At 46.4% G+C, this 16,165-nt stretch overlaps 1 protein-coding gene across 1 annotated transcript in view; it reads right to left on the bottom strand.

Annotated features, from left to right (window-relative positions):
* The window catches only part of ttyh3b (tweety family member 3b), a 32,022-nt gene extending 16,603 nt beyond the window's left edge, over positions 1-15,419 (bottom strand). The window contains exons 1-2 of the mRNA XM_028974027.1: positions 14,807-15,419; positions 4,846-5,015 (exon numbers count right to left, since the gene is read on the bottom strand). Of these exons, the coding sequence (XP_028829860.1) occupies positions 4,846-5,015; positions 14,807-14,932 (296 nt within the window). The 5' untranslated portion in view covers positions 14,933-15,419. The remainder of the gene's footprint in view (positions 1-4,845; positions 5,016-14,806) is intronic.
* Positions 15,420-16,165: the final 746 nt, after the last annotated feature.

Genomic DNA, 16,165 nt, shown 5'->3' with positions numbered 1-16,165 from the left:
AGTACACTGTGTCTGTATTCATTTGTGTATGTGTGTGAGTGAATCTAGGCAGGATCGTAATTGGCCATCACTGGGTCACGGCAACCAGGCCTAGTTGGCTTCCTGAGGATTTCATGTGGGTGCCTGCACTGCAACATGAAACTGGGTTAAAGCGCTCCGCTCCGACCCGACTAACCGCAGAATCAATACGCAGCCTTCAACAGCGATAAAACTACATGCAAACGAGTGGCACTGGCCTCGCATTATAACGACAATAAGTGTGAGAGAGTAGCTATAAAGCAGTGACATCGTTACCGGGGAGACCACCCAGTATGGCTGTCACCTTTTATTTCGCTCCAAATGTAGCCATATGGACGCACACACACACAACACTGAGTGCATAAAACATAACAAATGAAATATTAAATATGAGGTGCTAAATATTAAATACTCACCTCTCTCTCTCTCTCACTCACACACACACACAAAAAGATAAAAGTGGGTTTTCTCTTTTCCTTCTCGCGCTTTTTCTCTACCAAACTGTATAATATTCATCTCTCAGCATCAAACGATTGAGCTCTGACTCTGTTGCCATGGCAACTTCTTTTGAGAACAGCTGAAACAGCCTGAACAAAAGAAAGAGACTGAGTGCAAAAAGGAAAGCGAGCAAATCATGCACACACACAGAACAAAAAAAGAATTACGTCATGTGACTGCAGATATGTCCATATGTAGCGCGCATTTGTGAGTATTTCTGAGCTTGTGTACGTGTGTGTGTGATGTGTTAAAAGACCAGTCATATCAATCTGACATCATATCTTTCTTCTCATCATTGCTCATCCGGGTCTGTTGAGTGTTAAAGAGTCCACTCCTCTCCCTCTTTCTCTTCTAAAATATTTAATCAAATCCTTTCTGCCACAATCTACTGGGTAAAACACTGTGTAATACACTCATCTCTGAGCAAAAAAGAAAGTTCATGACATGATCTCATATTGTGCATCCTGTAAGCCGTCGCATGTTCGGGAGGAATTAACTCCAGTAGCGCCAGAATGATTCTAGCATGTTTACTCACTTTAACATTCACTATAACATGAATGTCCACAAAGAAACTCCTAACAACCACCAGCTCAACAATGTTACACCAATTTTGGACACGCTATAACAGATAGAATGCATGGGACTGGCTTGCTGTTCCAGTCATTAAATTTTCCATACATAAAAAGAGATAAAAACAAGAAAGAATCACTTGCTACGATAGATTCACTACCCTTTTTGTTGGTGTGTAATTATTTCTAAAAACTAGAGATCTGTAGTGATATGTTTTAATGTTAAATTGGGAGGCGCCCATGGAAATGATTGACAGCTCTCACTCATGCTCCATCCTCAGTGTGGACAGTTTAAAGCAACACCCATCAATATGCTACACATGCAAAGTACAGTAGGTAATGTTGCCATATGCTCAAAAACACACTGTCTAAACTATCTGGTAAGGATTTACCTGCTTAACGTGCTTCAGTGCCTGTTCTTGACAAGCAATATTCCCAAAATATCAAATACCAAACAGCACAATCTGGAAACACTGTTATAATCATCTCAGGATGAGATGTCCACAATCAGATAGATTATCAGAACGTCAGTAATTGGCATGTAAAAACAGTCTTAAACATCTTGAAGAAGCAAATTACATAACGATTTACCACCCTGGATCTCAATGTACTCAATGTAATGATCTCAGTGTAGACATTCTCTTGACCTCCAACAATTCACACAGGGTGGTAGTAGCCTAGTGGGTAACACACTCGCCTATGAACCAGAAGACCCAGGTTCAAATCCCACTTACTACCATTGTGTCCCTGAGCAAGACACTTAACCCTAAGTTTCTCCAGGCAGACTGTCCCTGTAACTACTGATTGCAAGTTGCTCTGTATAAATGCTGTAAATGCACACTATAGTTCATTTTAATGTGGTTGGAATGAATAATCCATTCTGATCACATTTAATCCTATCGATACAATATCAAGATAAATCTTTTTTTATACAGTAACATTCTGAAAGAGAAGCAAGTCTGGATATAGGATTTTATTTACATTTACGGCATTTATCAGACGCCCTTATCCAGAGCGACTTACAATTAGTAGTTACAAGGGACAGTATCAAATGGTCCTGAGCATTTCCTTAACTCTGCTTGCTGTGACTCTAGGCTCTGAGACCCTGCAGTCCGTGTCTTTTCATCTCCTCTGAGATGGTCTGTCTGGAGGCCCAGGTGCTGAACCCAGACACTGATCCTCTTTAGACCCATTCCTCATCCTTTGGGCACGTGCCAAGGTTAATTTTGGAGCTCTGTCCATATTACAGTTTGAGGGCTTCAATCGCTTTGCACTGAAACAACTTAATAAGTAATAAATGCCCTAAATATTGATATGATATTTATATGATCATGTTTTTTGTAATATTTTTTATGCTAATGTCTTCTAACTCTTGGATGTCATCGTCATGACTGAGCCATCCCACCAATGGAGAACAATTTGATCTGAAACCTCAAAAATATTTTTTTTAGTGCAAACTGTGAGAATGTAAGTGGGAGTGTGTAGGGGAAGCAGTGCAGAACCCTGTCGGTACTGCTGTTTATTTATGTCCTGCACATAGTAATGAGGGATCCTTGACTGCAGTGTTTCTGCTGTCAAAATGGGAATTCCATCATATTTTTTTAAATAGCTGGACGAAGGCAGTAATTCAGACTCAACTGACTGGAGACAAAATCTGAACTAGATTATACTAGTCTACTAGTTTAAATGATACAGGAGCCCTCCCATGCTTTTAAGCAGAAACATAAGTAAACACCATCCCATCAACACACATACTCAAGAAATCAGGAAGGAAGAATGGGGGGAGAGAATTAAAAGTGCTACAACCTCTGAGTAGGTGAGTAAGTAATGCAATAAAGAAGTCATCTGGTTGCCTCCCACAGTGTTGTAAAGATCAGATTAAACCTAAAAATACCACACTGAACTCACACACATACACGTGCGTGCAGAAGAGATCAATTCCGGTTCATGAATACAATCTTTTTATTCACTCTGTTGTAGATTCTGTACACAAGTTCGACAACAAGAAAGTTACAATTTAATCTAAATATTCTTTAAAGAGGAAGGTCTTGAGCTGCTGTTTGAAAGTGGTCAGTGACTGAGCTGTTCTGATCTCGAGGGGAAGTTCATTCCACCACCGAGGGGCCAAGACAGAGAAGAGTCTAGATGAATGTTTTCCTTTTACCTTCAGAGATGGAGGGACCAGGCGAGCAGTACTGGAGGCTCGGAGTAAACGAGGTGCAGTGTGAGGTGTAGGGTGGTAGTAGCCTAGTGGGTAACACACTCGCCTATGAACCAGAAGACCCGGGTTCGAATCCCACTTACTACCATTGTGTCCCTGAGCAAGACACTTAACCCTAAGTTGCTCCAGGGAGACTGTCCCTGTAAATACTGATTGTAAGTCGCTCTGGATAAGGGCGTCTGGTAAATACTGTAAATGTGTAATAAGGGCTGTGAGGTAGGATGGGGCTACTCCATGTTTGGCTTTGTAGACCAGCATCAGTATTTTGAACCTGATATGTGCAGCTACTGGGAGCCAGTGGAGGGAACGTAGCAGATGGGTGGTGTGGGAGAATTTGGGAAGGTTGAAGATCAGTCGTGCTGCTGCGTTTTGTATGAGTTGTAGAGGTCGGATGGTACATAGTGGTAGACCAGCTAGAAGGGAGTTACAGTAGTCCAGTCTTGAGATTACTAAGGACTGAACCAGTATCTGGGTGGCCTGTGTTGACAGATAAGGGTGGATTCGTCTGATATTGTAGAGAAGGAATCTACATGAGCGGGAAAGATTGCTGATGTGAGTCGAGAAAGAGAGTTGGTTGTCTATTGGTACTCCAAGGTTGCGGGCTGTTGTAGAAGGAGAGAGATGCAAGTTGTCTAGGTAAATAGCAAGATCCTGATGTGGTGAAGAATCTGCTGGAATGAATATTAGTTCAGTTTTGGTGGGATTGAGTTGGAGCTGATGGGTTGCCATCCAAGACGAGATGTCGGTTAGACATGCAGAGATTTTGGAAGCAGCATGTAGATCAGAGGGAGGAAAGGAGAAGAGGAGTTGTGTGTCATCAGCATAGCAGTGGTAGGATAATCCATGTGAGGAAATGACCTCACCAAGTGATCTCGTGTAGAGGGAGAAAAGGAGAGGACCTAGCACCAAGCCTTGAGGGACACCAGTGGAGAGTCTACGTGAGGTAGAGGTGGATCCTTTCCAAGTCACTTGGTAAGATCGCTCATCAAGGTAGGAAGCAAACCACTGCCATGCTGAGTTCTGAATTCCAATCCTCTTCAGGATTGACAAGAGAGTCTTGTGGTTAACAGTGTCAAATGCTGCAGAGAGGTCGAGTAGAATGAGCACAGATGACAGTTTTGCCAATCTGGCCGCATGTAGCTGCTCGGTAAGTGCCAGAAGGGCAGTCTCAGTGGAATGAGCTGTTCTGAAGCCAGACTGGTTAGGATCCAGGAGGTTGTTCTGTGATAGATGGAGTGATAGCTGATTGTAGACACGGCGCTCAAGGATTTTGGATAGAAATGAGAGGAGGGAAACTGGTCTGTAGTTGTTGATGTAACAATTAAACTAATTAAACTTCTTGAGGACTGAAGTTATGATAACCGTTATTGTTTCAAGGGAGCATCACGACAGGGGGGGAAAATGGTCAGATTAAAGAAGCAATAAATCTGGCCATCTTCAGTATACTCGAGTGTCTGTTGCATAGGGAAAATACTTTATTTTTGATTACTATTTCTTATTTAATATGTTCTTTTCAAACTCATGTCTTGCTGTACTCACCTGCAGACGAGTGTGGCGATGATGACACACCAGGCCGTGCAGCAGCAGTCGGCGTTGGGTGGCTCCTCGCTCTTTCGGCGCCGGCAGCACAACCAGAATGAGTAACAGAGCAGGAAGAGAAGATCCAGCCCCAAACACAGTAGCGCAATGGCGCCCAGCAGCAGCACAGACTGTGGAGACAACACAGGAAATGACATCATCAGCATCTCAAACAGCTGCGGTTCTGTGACTCCAGAAACTCCTTACTACAGAAGCACATTCCAACAAAGACGTAAAGGAACATGGTTCATTTTCCCCACTCAGACGCAAATAATTCTTCAATTCTTTGGTTCTCAAAATATGGTACTTAGGCTCCCTCTAGTGGTACCAGCCAAGAGACTCTGACATAACCGTTAATATTCACAGCTGCTGTGCGTAGTTATTAGTACAGGTAATAATCTCACTCGCTGTGTGTTTGGAGTATTGACAATGAATAGTATTGACAATTAATAGGTGGTAGTAGTCTAAGAGTAACACACTCGCCTACGAACCAGAAGACCTAGGTTCAAATCGCACTTTACTACCATTGTGTCCCTGAGCAAAACTTAACCCTAAGTTGCTGCAGGGGGGACTGTCCCTGTAACAACTGATTGTAAGTCGCTCTGGATAAAGGTGTCTGATAAATGCTGTAAATGTCAATGTAAATAGGTCTACACTACTGTTTTTAATGTAAGTAAAGTGGCACTCATTGTTACAAATTTGAGGACCTCTGCATTAAATAATTCCTATGGTGTGCTTACAACTGACTAAAGAAGACACATACAGAGGAAATGGCAAAAGACGTGAGAGACTGTGATGTGGGACACGGTGCTAAAGAGGGATGCAACAAGCAACACACAACCTGCAGCGCCTAGCAACAGCAACGACAAAATGGTGTATTTTTGAGTACTGACTGTGTGGCTGGGGTGGAAAAAAAAACACACACATTCATGCACTCACACTCACACACACATACACACTGCAGCCCTATGATGTGTGAAAATATTGACAAACACACAGCTGGGTTTTCTCCAGGGTTCATCTGTTGAATAAAACAGGGGCCAACAGGGAGCGTGCACAACATGTCTAGACAACGCATGGTTCTGAAGATAAGAATTACAACCTGCTTGAAGACTCCTGCAGGTTCCATGTGAATTGCTATTCACGTTTGCATCGTGTTACAATCAGACATGAAAATGAAATTCGATATGATAGCAGATTTCCCATCATATCCCTGGAATTCTTGACCAGGAATGTAGGTCAGGCAAAATCTGAGGGGCTGTTTCTCCTCAGATGGAAGCCATGAGGGAGTGCATTTCAGCAGCACTCATACACACATGCAGGCTCTCGCAGACACACATGCACACACACACACACAGTACCGCAGTATGCTGCAGAATGACTTAATAGGTTTCAGACAAACCCGCCCGTTCTCCTCCTGCTCAGTGTGCCGGTGAAGTGAAGTGAAACCAAACATTCCAATATTTTAACAGCCACATCCGTCAAAAATATCCACATTTCTCACAGTGTTTGGTGTGAGGTGGTGAGAATGTGTTTGGATAATAAATGTCTGCATGGTTTCAGTGAAAATACAAAAAGCAGAGAAAGAGATTTGCCTTCACTGTGAATGGATTACAATTATTACAAAATGTCACAGATTGCCAGACAGGAACCACCACATCGACCACAACATTAAAACAGTACAAAGGTAAAAGGTACAGTGAATAACAATTTTCTAATTTCAATGGTAATAGTGAAGGAGTGTGTTTATTGGGTAGCAAGCTAATGTTTCAATCAAAGAAATGATGTTAGACGTGCAGCATCTCGTCAAACAGCAGGACTTCCTGGTATGTAGCAGCTCCAAAGAATGGCCCAAAGGAGGCTGGCTGCTGAACTTTCTGAAGGACCACTAATGCATGTGTCCAGTGCTAACTGAAGTGAAAGTTCGCCTGCCAGTTCTTCAATGCATGCAGCCATAATAGGAACATTAAGCATCATTACCGTGCCTGGTCAGAATTTGGGTGAGTGGGGCCAGTTCTCCACCATTAGGCTCTAGGATATTATATTGTACATATAAGTATCGTACAGCTATTATTTGGTATTTTTTTTAAATGAGGTCTAACAGATTGAGGAGGTTGGTGAGAAAATGGTTTTCATTTCCATTGCAGTATGACTCAGACCTTCAAGCTTCAGGGTTCCAGTTAAAACACTCCCAAGCAGTAGAGTAACAGAATTGTGATGTATAAAACTGAGGTTTCAAGAAAATTATTTTATTAGACACAAGTTAAATATTATAGAATTGGAGATGGATAGTTATAGAAGTAGAGGGTGGATCAAACTAAATATGTTATCTACTGTTTATGTATGTATATATTTGTCATAGGAATAACTATAATATTAAATGACTAAAATAACAAACACAAATATCTAATTTGAGGCCAAATTCTGTTTATCTGAGGTCTGGACTGAGGTCTAGTCCAAACACTGCATCTGTACAGATGTTTAGCAGGGTTTTCAGAGATCAACATTGGCCTCAGGATGTGTGAGAATGATGTATTCAGTTTGGTAATGCTGTATTGTAGTGTGTAGAAACATCAGTACAGAGTGTGTGCAGTAGAGAGAAATGAAGTCAAGGTCAAGGCTGTATGTATTTACATTTACATTTGCAGACCCACATTTTACATTTACAATTACGGCATTTATCAGACTGCATTCCCAAGTGAAACTACATATTTGTTTGATATACTTCAAAATTGCTGTGGGAGCAGTTTATGGGAAACAAGTGACAAAAAAAATTTTGTCACTGAAACATATGAGAACAGTACTGCAGCCAGGCAGCAGGGGTGTTAGACCTGTGGTGGCTTCATTTTAAAGAGATGAGGCAGACAGGAAGAATCCAGATGGAAACCAGGGTCCTTTAATCGCTAAACTGAAGCCTTCCCTGGCATGAGAGAAGACAACAACGTGACATGTGTACTTCTGGGCATGTGTGTGTATGTGTGTGTGTAAGAAAAAGAGGGATGAAGTGATTATAAAAGCCATCATAATATTCCAAACAGATGGACAATGTGTGTGTATAAGTGTGTGGGAGTAAGCCTGAGTGCAAATGTACAATTATGCTATTCTGCTATTTACCACAATGATGTACGTGTTGTGTGTGCGTCCTCTTATTTAAACCAAGCAAATTTTAGAAAATGGGGACATTCTGCTGGTCCCCACAAAAAGGTAGGTGTGCAATGAAATCCTGCCGGACATTTAATCACTGTTCTGAACAAATACACCACAGCTGTGAGAGTAGCAAGGTGGTGTCTGGAATGCACTGCATTAGACATTTTTACCCAACTTCACAGAGCATTCATGTAAGCCAGCCACTGGGGATCCATATGCCCCCGCGTTTCTTGGCCGGTCCCAAGCCTGGGTAAATGGAAAGGGCTGCGCCCTTTGTGGGGACAATCCGGTGTACATGTGGCTATGTAGTTGCTCTAGTTTTTCATTTGAACTTTTATCTTACTAGTCGTACTGGTTTCCCATCAGGTCCTGATCATTGCTTCTAACTCTTAACCCTCATTTATTCTACCTGCCAAGAGGAGCCCCAGATCACGGGCAGCTGAGGCTGATTGGGGCTTCATATCACCAGGCGGCACCGGGGATCGGAAGAGCGGATCTCCAACATGCAGCCCGAGGGTTCCCCACCCCCCTTGTCTCCCTCTGCCTGGTTTGTGCGTCATGTCGTGTGTTTGTGTTTTGTGTACCATAAAGGAGCGTGGGTGAGGTAGACAGGCAGCAGTGGATTATTTAACCCCATTGACATTCCCTGTATGATTCCCAATAAACGTTTTTTCCCTACTCTCTTTCCTTTTTTCCTACTATCATTGTACATCGTTTCCATTCCCCCCCTTGGTTGTGACAGGATGTCCATTTCAAATGTTTTAATCAACACTGCCCACGCTGTTCCGTACATCATTTATGCTGGTGTTGGTGTTACAATACTACAAACACAGCATTGGTGGAGAAGGTCTTAAAAATGCCAAGGGGTAAAGCAGAGGAAATGACAGCAGTAAGCTGAATTTTACAGATTTTAATGGTTAGCCAGTAGAGTAACATCATGTTAACCATCTTGCACAACTCGTCTTCAAGGATTTCCAACACTTCTTCATAGTGACTATCTTGAGCTATTGGCTTTACATTTAAAAAAATAAAACAGAACTTGCTCTCCTTCTGTCACTCCTCTCAGTGCCCCTCCCACCCTCATGCCTCTTTATTATGCACACAGCAGAGGAGGTTTCTGCCAGCAACATCCCACGCCAAAAGGAAGCGAAGGGGGAAAAAAGACGAAAGACAGATGAAAAGAGACAAAAGAAAAGAACGGGAAAGATGTTAAACTAATGTAGGCATGGATGTGAGACATGGTGAGAGAGTGAGAGGGAAGGAGGGATAAAATGGAAAACAATAAAACAGGAAGACGAACTCTGCATTCTAGTCACGTCTCTGAAAAGAAAAGTGCAAGAGAGAAAGAAAAGTCCAATGCAAGGGTCTCCGTGAGTTTGTGTGAGTGTATGTGACAGGGAGCGAGAGAGGGAGGAAAGGATGAGGAAAGAACAGCCAGAAAAAAAAACTGAGATAATATTAGAGATGCACGAGAGGAGGACAGAGAGTGAAAGAGCGGGACGCGTGGAGAGAAAAGCGAGGGATGGGTGAGCAGGACAACCAGAGCTCAGAGGCAGAGAAGGATGGCTGCGGCTGAAAATGCGGAACGGACCCGAGTCGCTCTGCCGAATCAACGCTCAGCAGTGCTGATCCAGGGTCAGTCTCGGCTGCGGCAGTGAATATGCATTCCGACCACCACGGATATCTGGGAAGGATTCATTGTGGATCAATTATAAGCCGTTCAGAATGAGGGGAGAAGTAGGGGAGGCTGGGGGTGGGGAAGACAGAGACTCTCAAATGTAATTATCTCATTAGCGTCTCCAGAGGTAGCGAGGGCGGAAGATTGTGAACGAAGAAGAGAGAGATAGAAACAGAACAGAGAGGAGAAAGGAAAGCCTGACAGAGGCAAACTGGAGTTTGAATGGAAGGAAAGAGTGTCCCTCACATCACTCCGAAATCAAGAAAACCAGAGCTAAAAAAGGAAGCCAGGACGAGGAGCTAATTCCTATCTGCAGGAATTCGACATGCTACAGTCGGCTGCCTACTTCCATCCACCCATCCGTCCATCAAACTTGACCCTATCGCAGCGGTAAACACCCAGGTTTTCACGACCACTTCATTTTACGCTGCCTAATGTAATAACTACTTGGCAGGTCATTTTATAAAAGTGTAACTACTTCATTAAGACTCCTATAAGCCTAATGACAATCTCCGATACACTCCGGTCTTACCACACTGCAGCAACAAATGTGAAACAGCCGGGACAATATTTTGTGACTAAACAGCATCAAAAATGGATGAGGTCCACCTCACAGCATGTGTTGCCGAGACCTGCTTCTACTGACAAGCAAGGGTGTTGAAATGAATCGACATATCGCAGTACAGACTGCGGGGTGGTAGTAGCCTAGCGGGTAACACACTCGTCTATGAACCAGAAGACCCAGGTTCATATCCCACTTACTACCATTGTGTCCCTGAGCAAGACACTTAACCCTGAGTTACTCCAGGGGGGGACTGTCCCTGTAACTACTGATTGTAAGTCGCTCTGGATAAGGGCGTCTGATAAATGCTGTAAATGTAAATGTAATGTAAACAGACGTGGACATTTAGTCCATGATCACCTGATGCCATGAACATAATGTGAAGTCACGCATGCATTCATGACGCAACGATAATCGAGGCATTGGTGATCATAATCATTGAATCGTGAGACCAGTGAAGGTGCAACATAAAATGACGCACCAACCAACACGCAAACAAAGAAAAAAATTATTCATCTTTGATTCCGCTACAATCGTTGTAGAAAACGATTCAGGGAAACTCAGTGGGAAGTTTTGGCGCACTTCGAAAACGTGGTTCTGATGCTGAGTGTCCTGGAAAGGGCAGTGAAGTTCACGCTGACCTGTGGAGACACTTGCACGCTACGGGAGCAGGGAATCCCCTGGCCGCCATCCCAGCTAATCTACGCTTAGCGGCTCGCCGACAGGAGGGAGTATATCTCCGAGGTGCTCGCTCTGTCCCCGTTCGAATCGCTAACAGCCCCTGGCCCGGTGTCATCGAAATTTATTTTAAGTGAGCTCTGCAGGCTCCGGCTGCAGCGGGCCAATCAAAAGCCACGGCTGTGGATATATACAGACTGTGATAAATGAACCGTGATCATTTCCATAGAAAAGTAGGCCATGTTTCCATGGGCAGATGGGTTTTGGCTGGAGGGTTTTCCTGCTGCTATTCTCTCCCCGTTACCCCCCACGCAGAGTCCATCTTGGAGATCTTTAACAAAAGCAGAGCGGTAACTGAGTGGCCAGGGAGGAATTTGAGGTCACCATCAGCGAGATGTGTGTCAGATATCTACTCAGACATTCCAGGAACTGACCAAATGAGCAGGTCGCATAATGATAGCTAGGCCTAGAATGCGGGCTCGGGGGTGGGGGGCGTCTCCAACGCCTTTTACAGATCAATACTGCAGGATTTGTTAGGTGATATAACTTATATAACACATGTGATGTGAAGTGGAAAAAAAACTATAGACCCAACAAAGATCCACCCCCTGCCCACAATCTGAACAGATCTAGCGCACACTGTGAACGGCGTGTGTGCATATCTACAACCTAAAGAAAAAACAAATGTTGCATGACGAACAGACTCACACGTCTCAGACATAACACAGCACACTGAGGGACAATTACGATCTCTGGACCCTCAAACGTGAAATGGGACAATCGGACCATAAATCGCTGCATAAATGGACTGTGTAAGTGCTGTCTGGTAGAAACTGCCTTCGCTCAGACGCAGATTTAAGTGTTCTGTATTGATGCATACTGTATTGATAATGTATCACCAAAGAACGTATTGTGATTTATTGCCATATTGATCCCCCCCCCCCAACCCTAAATCATTCCAATATGTAATTAAATCATGAAAAGCACTCTGCGTGCTCTCCACGTGTTCCAAACGTCCACCCACACCCAGATGCATCGGCTGTGGGAATGTACAGGAGGGTTGACCCAGCCCTGGACCGGCACTCTGTTCAAGGTCTGTCCTTGACGTGGTCCACGGCCCCGACGGGCAGAAGTTACAAGCCGCTGCGGTCACTGTACACAAAACACATGCCTGTGCGCCGCTTCCTGTGCTTGTAATTTCTTCCACGTGCCTTCAAACATGCGCATGTACACAACGTGGGTCAGGTTGCACGTGGCGTAGGCGGAGAGGATATTGGACGCAGCTGCTGACGTGTGTCTCGGACATCCCACATACAGCGGTGCTCGAAAACATCAGCAAGGGAAACCAGATGACGGGGAATCCAGTTAAACACCTTCGGGGTCCTTTAGAAATGTCCTTATTTTGTTACATGATGACAATAAAATAGTCACTTATAAAGATCCATCCTGCATTAGTGAACATTCCATTTCTCAGGGTACCCATGGTACTGCAGTTCCACATGTTACACCTTTTCTTTTCTTTAGGTCACTGATTACAGGACCAGGTACCTCCTGGCTTTAAAGTGTCTTATGTCCTGCAGGATGTAAGTAATAGTTGGACCGGCCCGCTGGTCTGGCTTGAGTAACGGCAGATCCAAAGCTCTGGGATTGCGCCCCGGTGTCTGCTTCGACAATCAAAGCGGAAACAAATGGTGGCCGGCACGAGGTCGTCCGTCAGCTGCCGAGCAGAGCTGGGATGCAGGGGGAATGGGAGAAGCAGCTGTTGAAAGCCCACATGTTACCGGGGTTACGACCCGCTGCGGCGTGTGGACCGAGCAGGAAGAAGCTGCTGGCAGCAGGCCGAGACTCTGGGCTTCTCACGGAGAACCGGGTCCGGTCTTACACAGCTCTCTCTCTCTCTCTCTCTCTCTTACACACACACACACACACACAAGCAGAAAGAGAAGCTTGGCTGCCATGGTGTTCTCCGTGTGACAGCGTTTAGGAATGAAAAATGCTGATCTCTGGCTTTGGTGTGTGTGTGTTTGAATGGACTGAGGTACTTTTCCTTGCTGCCCTTTTAGAAACTTTATGAGCCCCCCTTCAAATTAAACTGTCCTTGAGCGACCTGAAGTAAAAACCCCAGCACAGCAGGACCAGATGCTAGAGCGCCCCCTCAGATCCAGGTCTCTGCCAAATGTCCACCATTTGTCCATTACTTGGTACGGGAATCTGGTGTGAGAACATGTGTGTGAACCTCAGACTTTGCCCTCACTGTTTGTGTACACACAAAAGTTCGAGGACCAATCGGGCCGCAGGAAGCCAGAGAGAGAGACGTGAGGGAGCGAGCAGACAGAGAGGCCCACTGTCAAGCAAACAAAAGAGCGGTTGAAAAGCATCCTGGGATACAATGAGGATTGGACCCCATTCCAAAAGAGGCGCTCAGTGAAAGAGCGCATTCATTCTTTCATCAGAGAGAGCGAGGAGGGGGGGGGGTTACTAACAACAACAACCCCACTTCAGCCGCCCCCCCGCCACCGGCTCCCAGACGGACCCCCCGGCCTTATCACGACCTCGTCTCAATCGGCCCCACCCACAGATAACGCGGCACACAAACACACAGGAACGGGCCACGGCGGCGCATGCAAACACAGCACGTCCAAATTCTGCCCCGTGGGGGAGGGCTTTGGGGGACCCCCCCCCTCAGAGGGAACGGCCAACTGGGTCATCCCGATTAATGCACTCGGCTTTTCCTTTTCCCGTCCAGATGAATGACTCGCCTCACACGCCCAGAACAGGGACTCTGTGTCGCATCCGTCACTCAGCCGGCGCTACATCATGGTAGCTGTTTCGGGGCGTCTTGCGAGCGCGGGTGTGTGTTGCACGCTCATTATTAGCTGCCACCACGTTACGTAAGGGCCTTTTGTGTGCACTTTTTGGCTCGCCTTTTTGAATTCCACCTATCGTTATTCCCCCCAAAAAAACAGAGACGATACAGAGCTGCATCGGCGTGGGAGCGCCGTTGTTCCCAATTTCCACGGCATTTCGGCCACCCGAGCGATGACCTTCACAGCCACGGCCGTGATTTTAATATTCCTCCTATTATAGTTCTCTCCTTCGGATAGAGACCTCCAAAGGATCCTCACAGTGCTCCATTCCTATTGGCTTGGGAGAAACGACACCTTGGCCTCTCCACCAATCCACCGCGGGCCGGACTGCGGCGCGAGACGGTGCATGTTCCCCCGACCCTTAAGGTCAAGGGTTTGGGGCTCGGGCGCTCGCCCATGTTCCTCTGCTGATCTGGTGTAGCCACGTTCCGCAGGTGAACATGCTGAGCGTCCGGCTTCAGATCTGGGATCAGGTTGCCGCAGCCCGGCATCATTCACAGCGAGGACGAGTCTGTTCTTAGATCGGTGGTTTAGTTTCTGTGTCAGTCGGGCTTCTTCCTCCTTGACGCATTCGCCAGAGGTGCCAACCATATAACACGTTGGGTAGGACTGACCACAGAGACCATCTGACCAGGCTGCATGGCAATGTGGGTCAGAAGGTCCACCACTGCCGTTATTTTACTTATGATGCAGCTGTTTTCATGGTCTTCTACAGACCACACGAGGCCACACCCAACCTACCTCGGTTCACTTCCACACCCTGGGGGACGAGGGTGCTTCCCTCAGGTTTCATCAGGGACTTTGTGGACAGCGCGGTGCGGCGCAAAGCTGGACACGAGAGAATACAGCTGCGCTGGAGCACATCTGTAACTACTGCAGCCATGAAATGGCGGGTTGTAGGTCACACACACACACACACAATTGGGTTCTGAGGAGTGGTAAGAAAGGCCTTGGCAGGAGGTGTGCATGTGTCCTCCGATCTCGACCTACCTTCTGGTACTCTGAGTCCTCGGGCGTGAACTCGTTGGCCGTCAGCTCCAGCTGCAGGTTAAAGTGGGGGAGGCGGTGCAGGAGGTTCACCCACCACGGCGGGGAATAATTCACCACAGCGGCCATGGCGAAACGAGGACGGCGACGGCAGAGGCGAGAACGGGGGTCCGATTCACCGCGCACAGGCGGGACGCATTTCAGGGGCTGGAACCCCGATCCGATCCGCAGTCCCTCTCAGCCTGGACGGCGCGAGTCTCTGCTGCGTGTGTGTGTGTGTGTGTGTGTGTACTGAACTCGTCTGTAGAATCGGGCTGCCGCGGGATCCCGTGTCACTGCGGCTATTGTCCTGCAGGATCCGCTGCTGGGGAGCAGAGGCGCGCGCGGTCGTGGGGGGTCGCTCCGGCGCGCGCGCGGCGAGGGGGTCCCATCTCGTCTCCCGCCGCGCACAAATCACGGGCGATCGCGGTCGCCGGTTCTCCGCGACGTCCGACGTCGACCCGCAGGAAACCTGCCCGTGTGCGGCCCGGCGGTCGGTGTGACGTCGACGCGGCTTTTTTCTTTTTTTTTTTTTTACGGGGGAAATGGCTGCAGCGGCGGAACGGAACGAGGAGAGCCGAGAAGGGAAGGACGCGGGGAGAGAGAACACAAAGGCAGCCTGCCCGCCTGCCCCCTCCCTCCCTCACTCTCTCTCTCTCTCTCTCTCTCGCCGACGCGGCTCGGTGCGGCGGGATGAGAAGAAGCGGCGCTGGGCTGCAGTGCCATTGGTGGCCAGAGGGGGGCAATATTTCTCAATAGCCAACATTTGGCAACTACGACGAATAAAAGTACAAGCCCACAAGACCGATTAAAATTTGTGAAAACATTCAGAACTAGATGCGTTAAGGCAGTTCGGCTGCAGTGCCATTAGTGGCCAAAGGGGGGCACGGGGCTTTAGTAACAACACCTTTGGCAACTACGACGTTGGTCAGAATAAAAGTACAAGCGCACAAAATTTGTGGAAATTAACGCGTAAATGCGTCGTACTGCAGTTCGGAGAAGTTGATACTTTTTGTCTGTTTAGGCAAGTCAATATTTTGCATTGGGGTTTTTATTACTTAAAGTCTTGCAGGTTAGACAAACAGCGTTCACTCTGTTGGTCTGCATTTACAACATCTATGCAGTGCCCGCGTTAAACAGAATAAACTCGTCTATAAAATGTACATAAGTAAATAAGTCGTACAATTCGATCTCCGTATTTTCTACAGTCTCTGGACGGGGAACCAAAGGTGTAAACAAACATACGAAATTCCTATTTATACGAATACATATTTAGGACTGCAGTTTATTAATGTGCATTGAAATCATGCATGCACACACGTT

Source organism: Denticeps clupeoides, chromosome 3 (genome assembly GCF_900700375.1).
Source record: "Denticeps clupeoides chromosome 3, fDenClu1.1, whole genome shotgun sequence".
Taxonomy (NCBI): domain Eukaryota; kingdom Metazoa; phylum Chordata; class Actinopteri; order Clupeiformes; family Denticipitidae; genus Denticeps; species Denticeps clupeoides.
The sequence above is the reverse complement of the archived record's forward strand: the minus strand, read 5'-3'. Positions and strand labels throughout refer to the sequence as shown.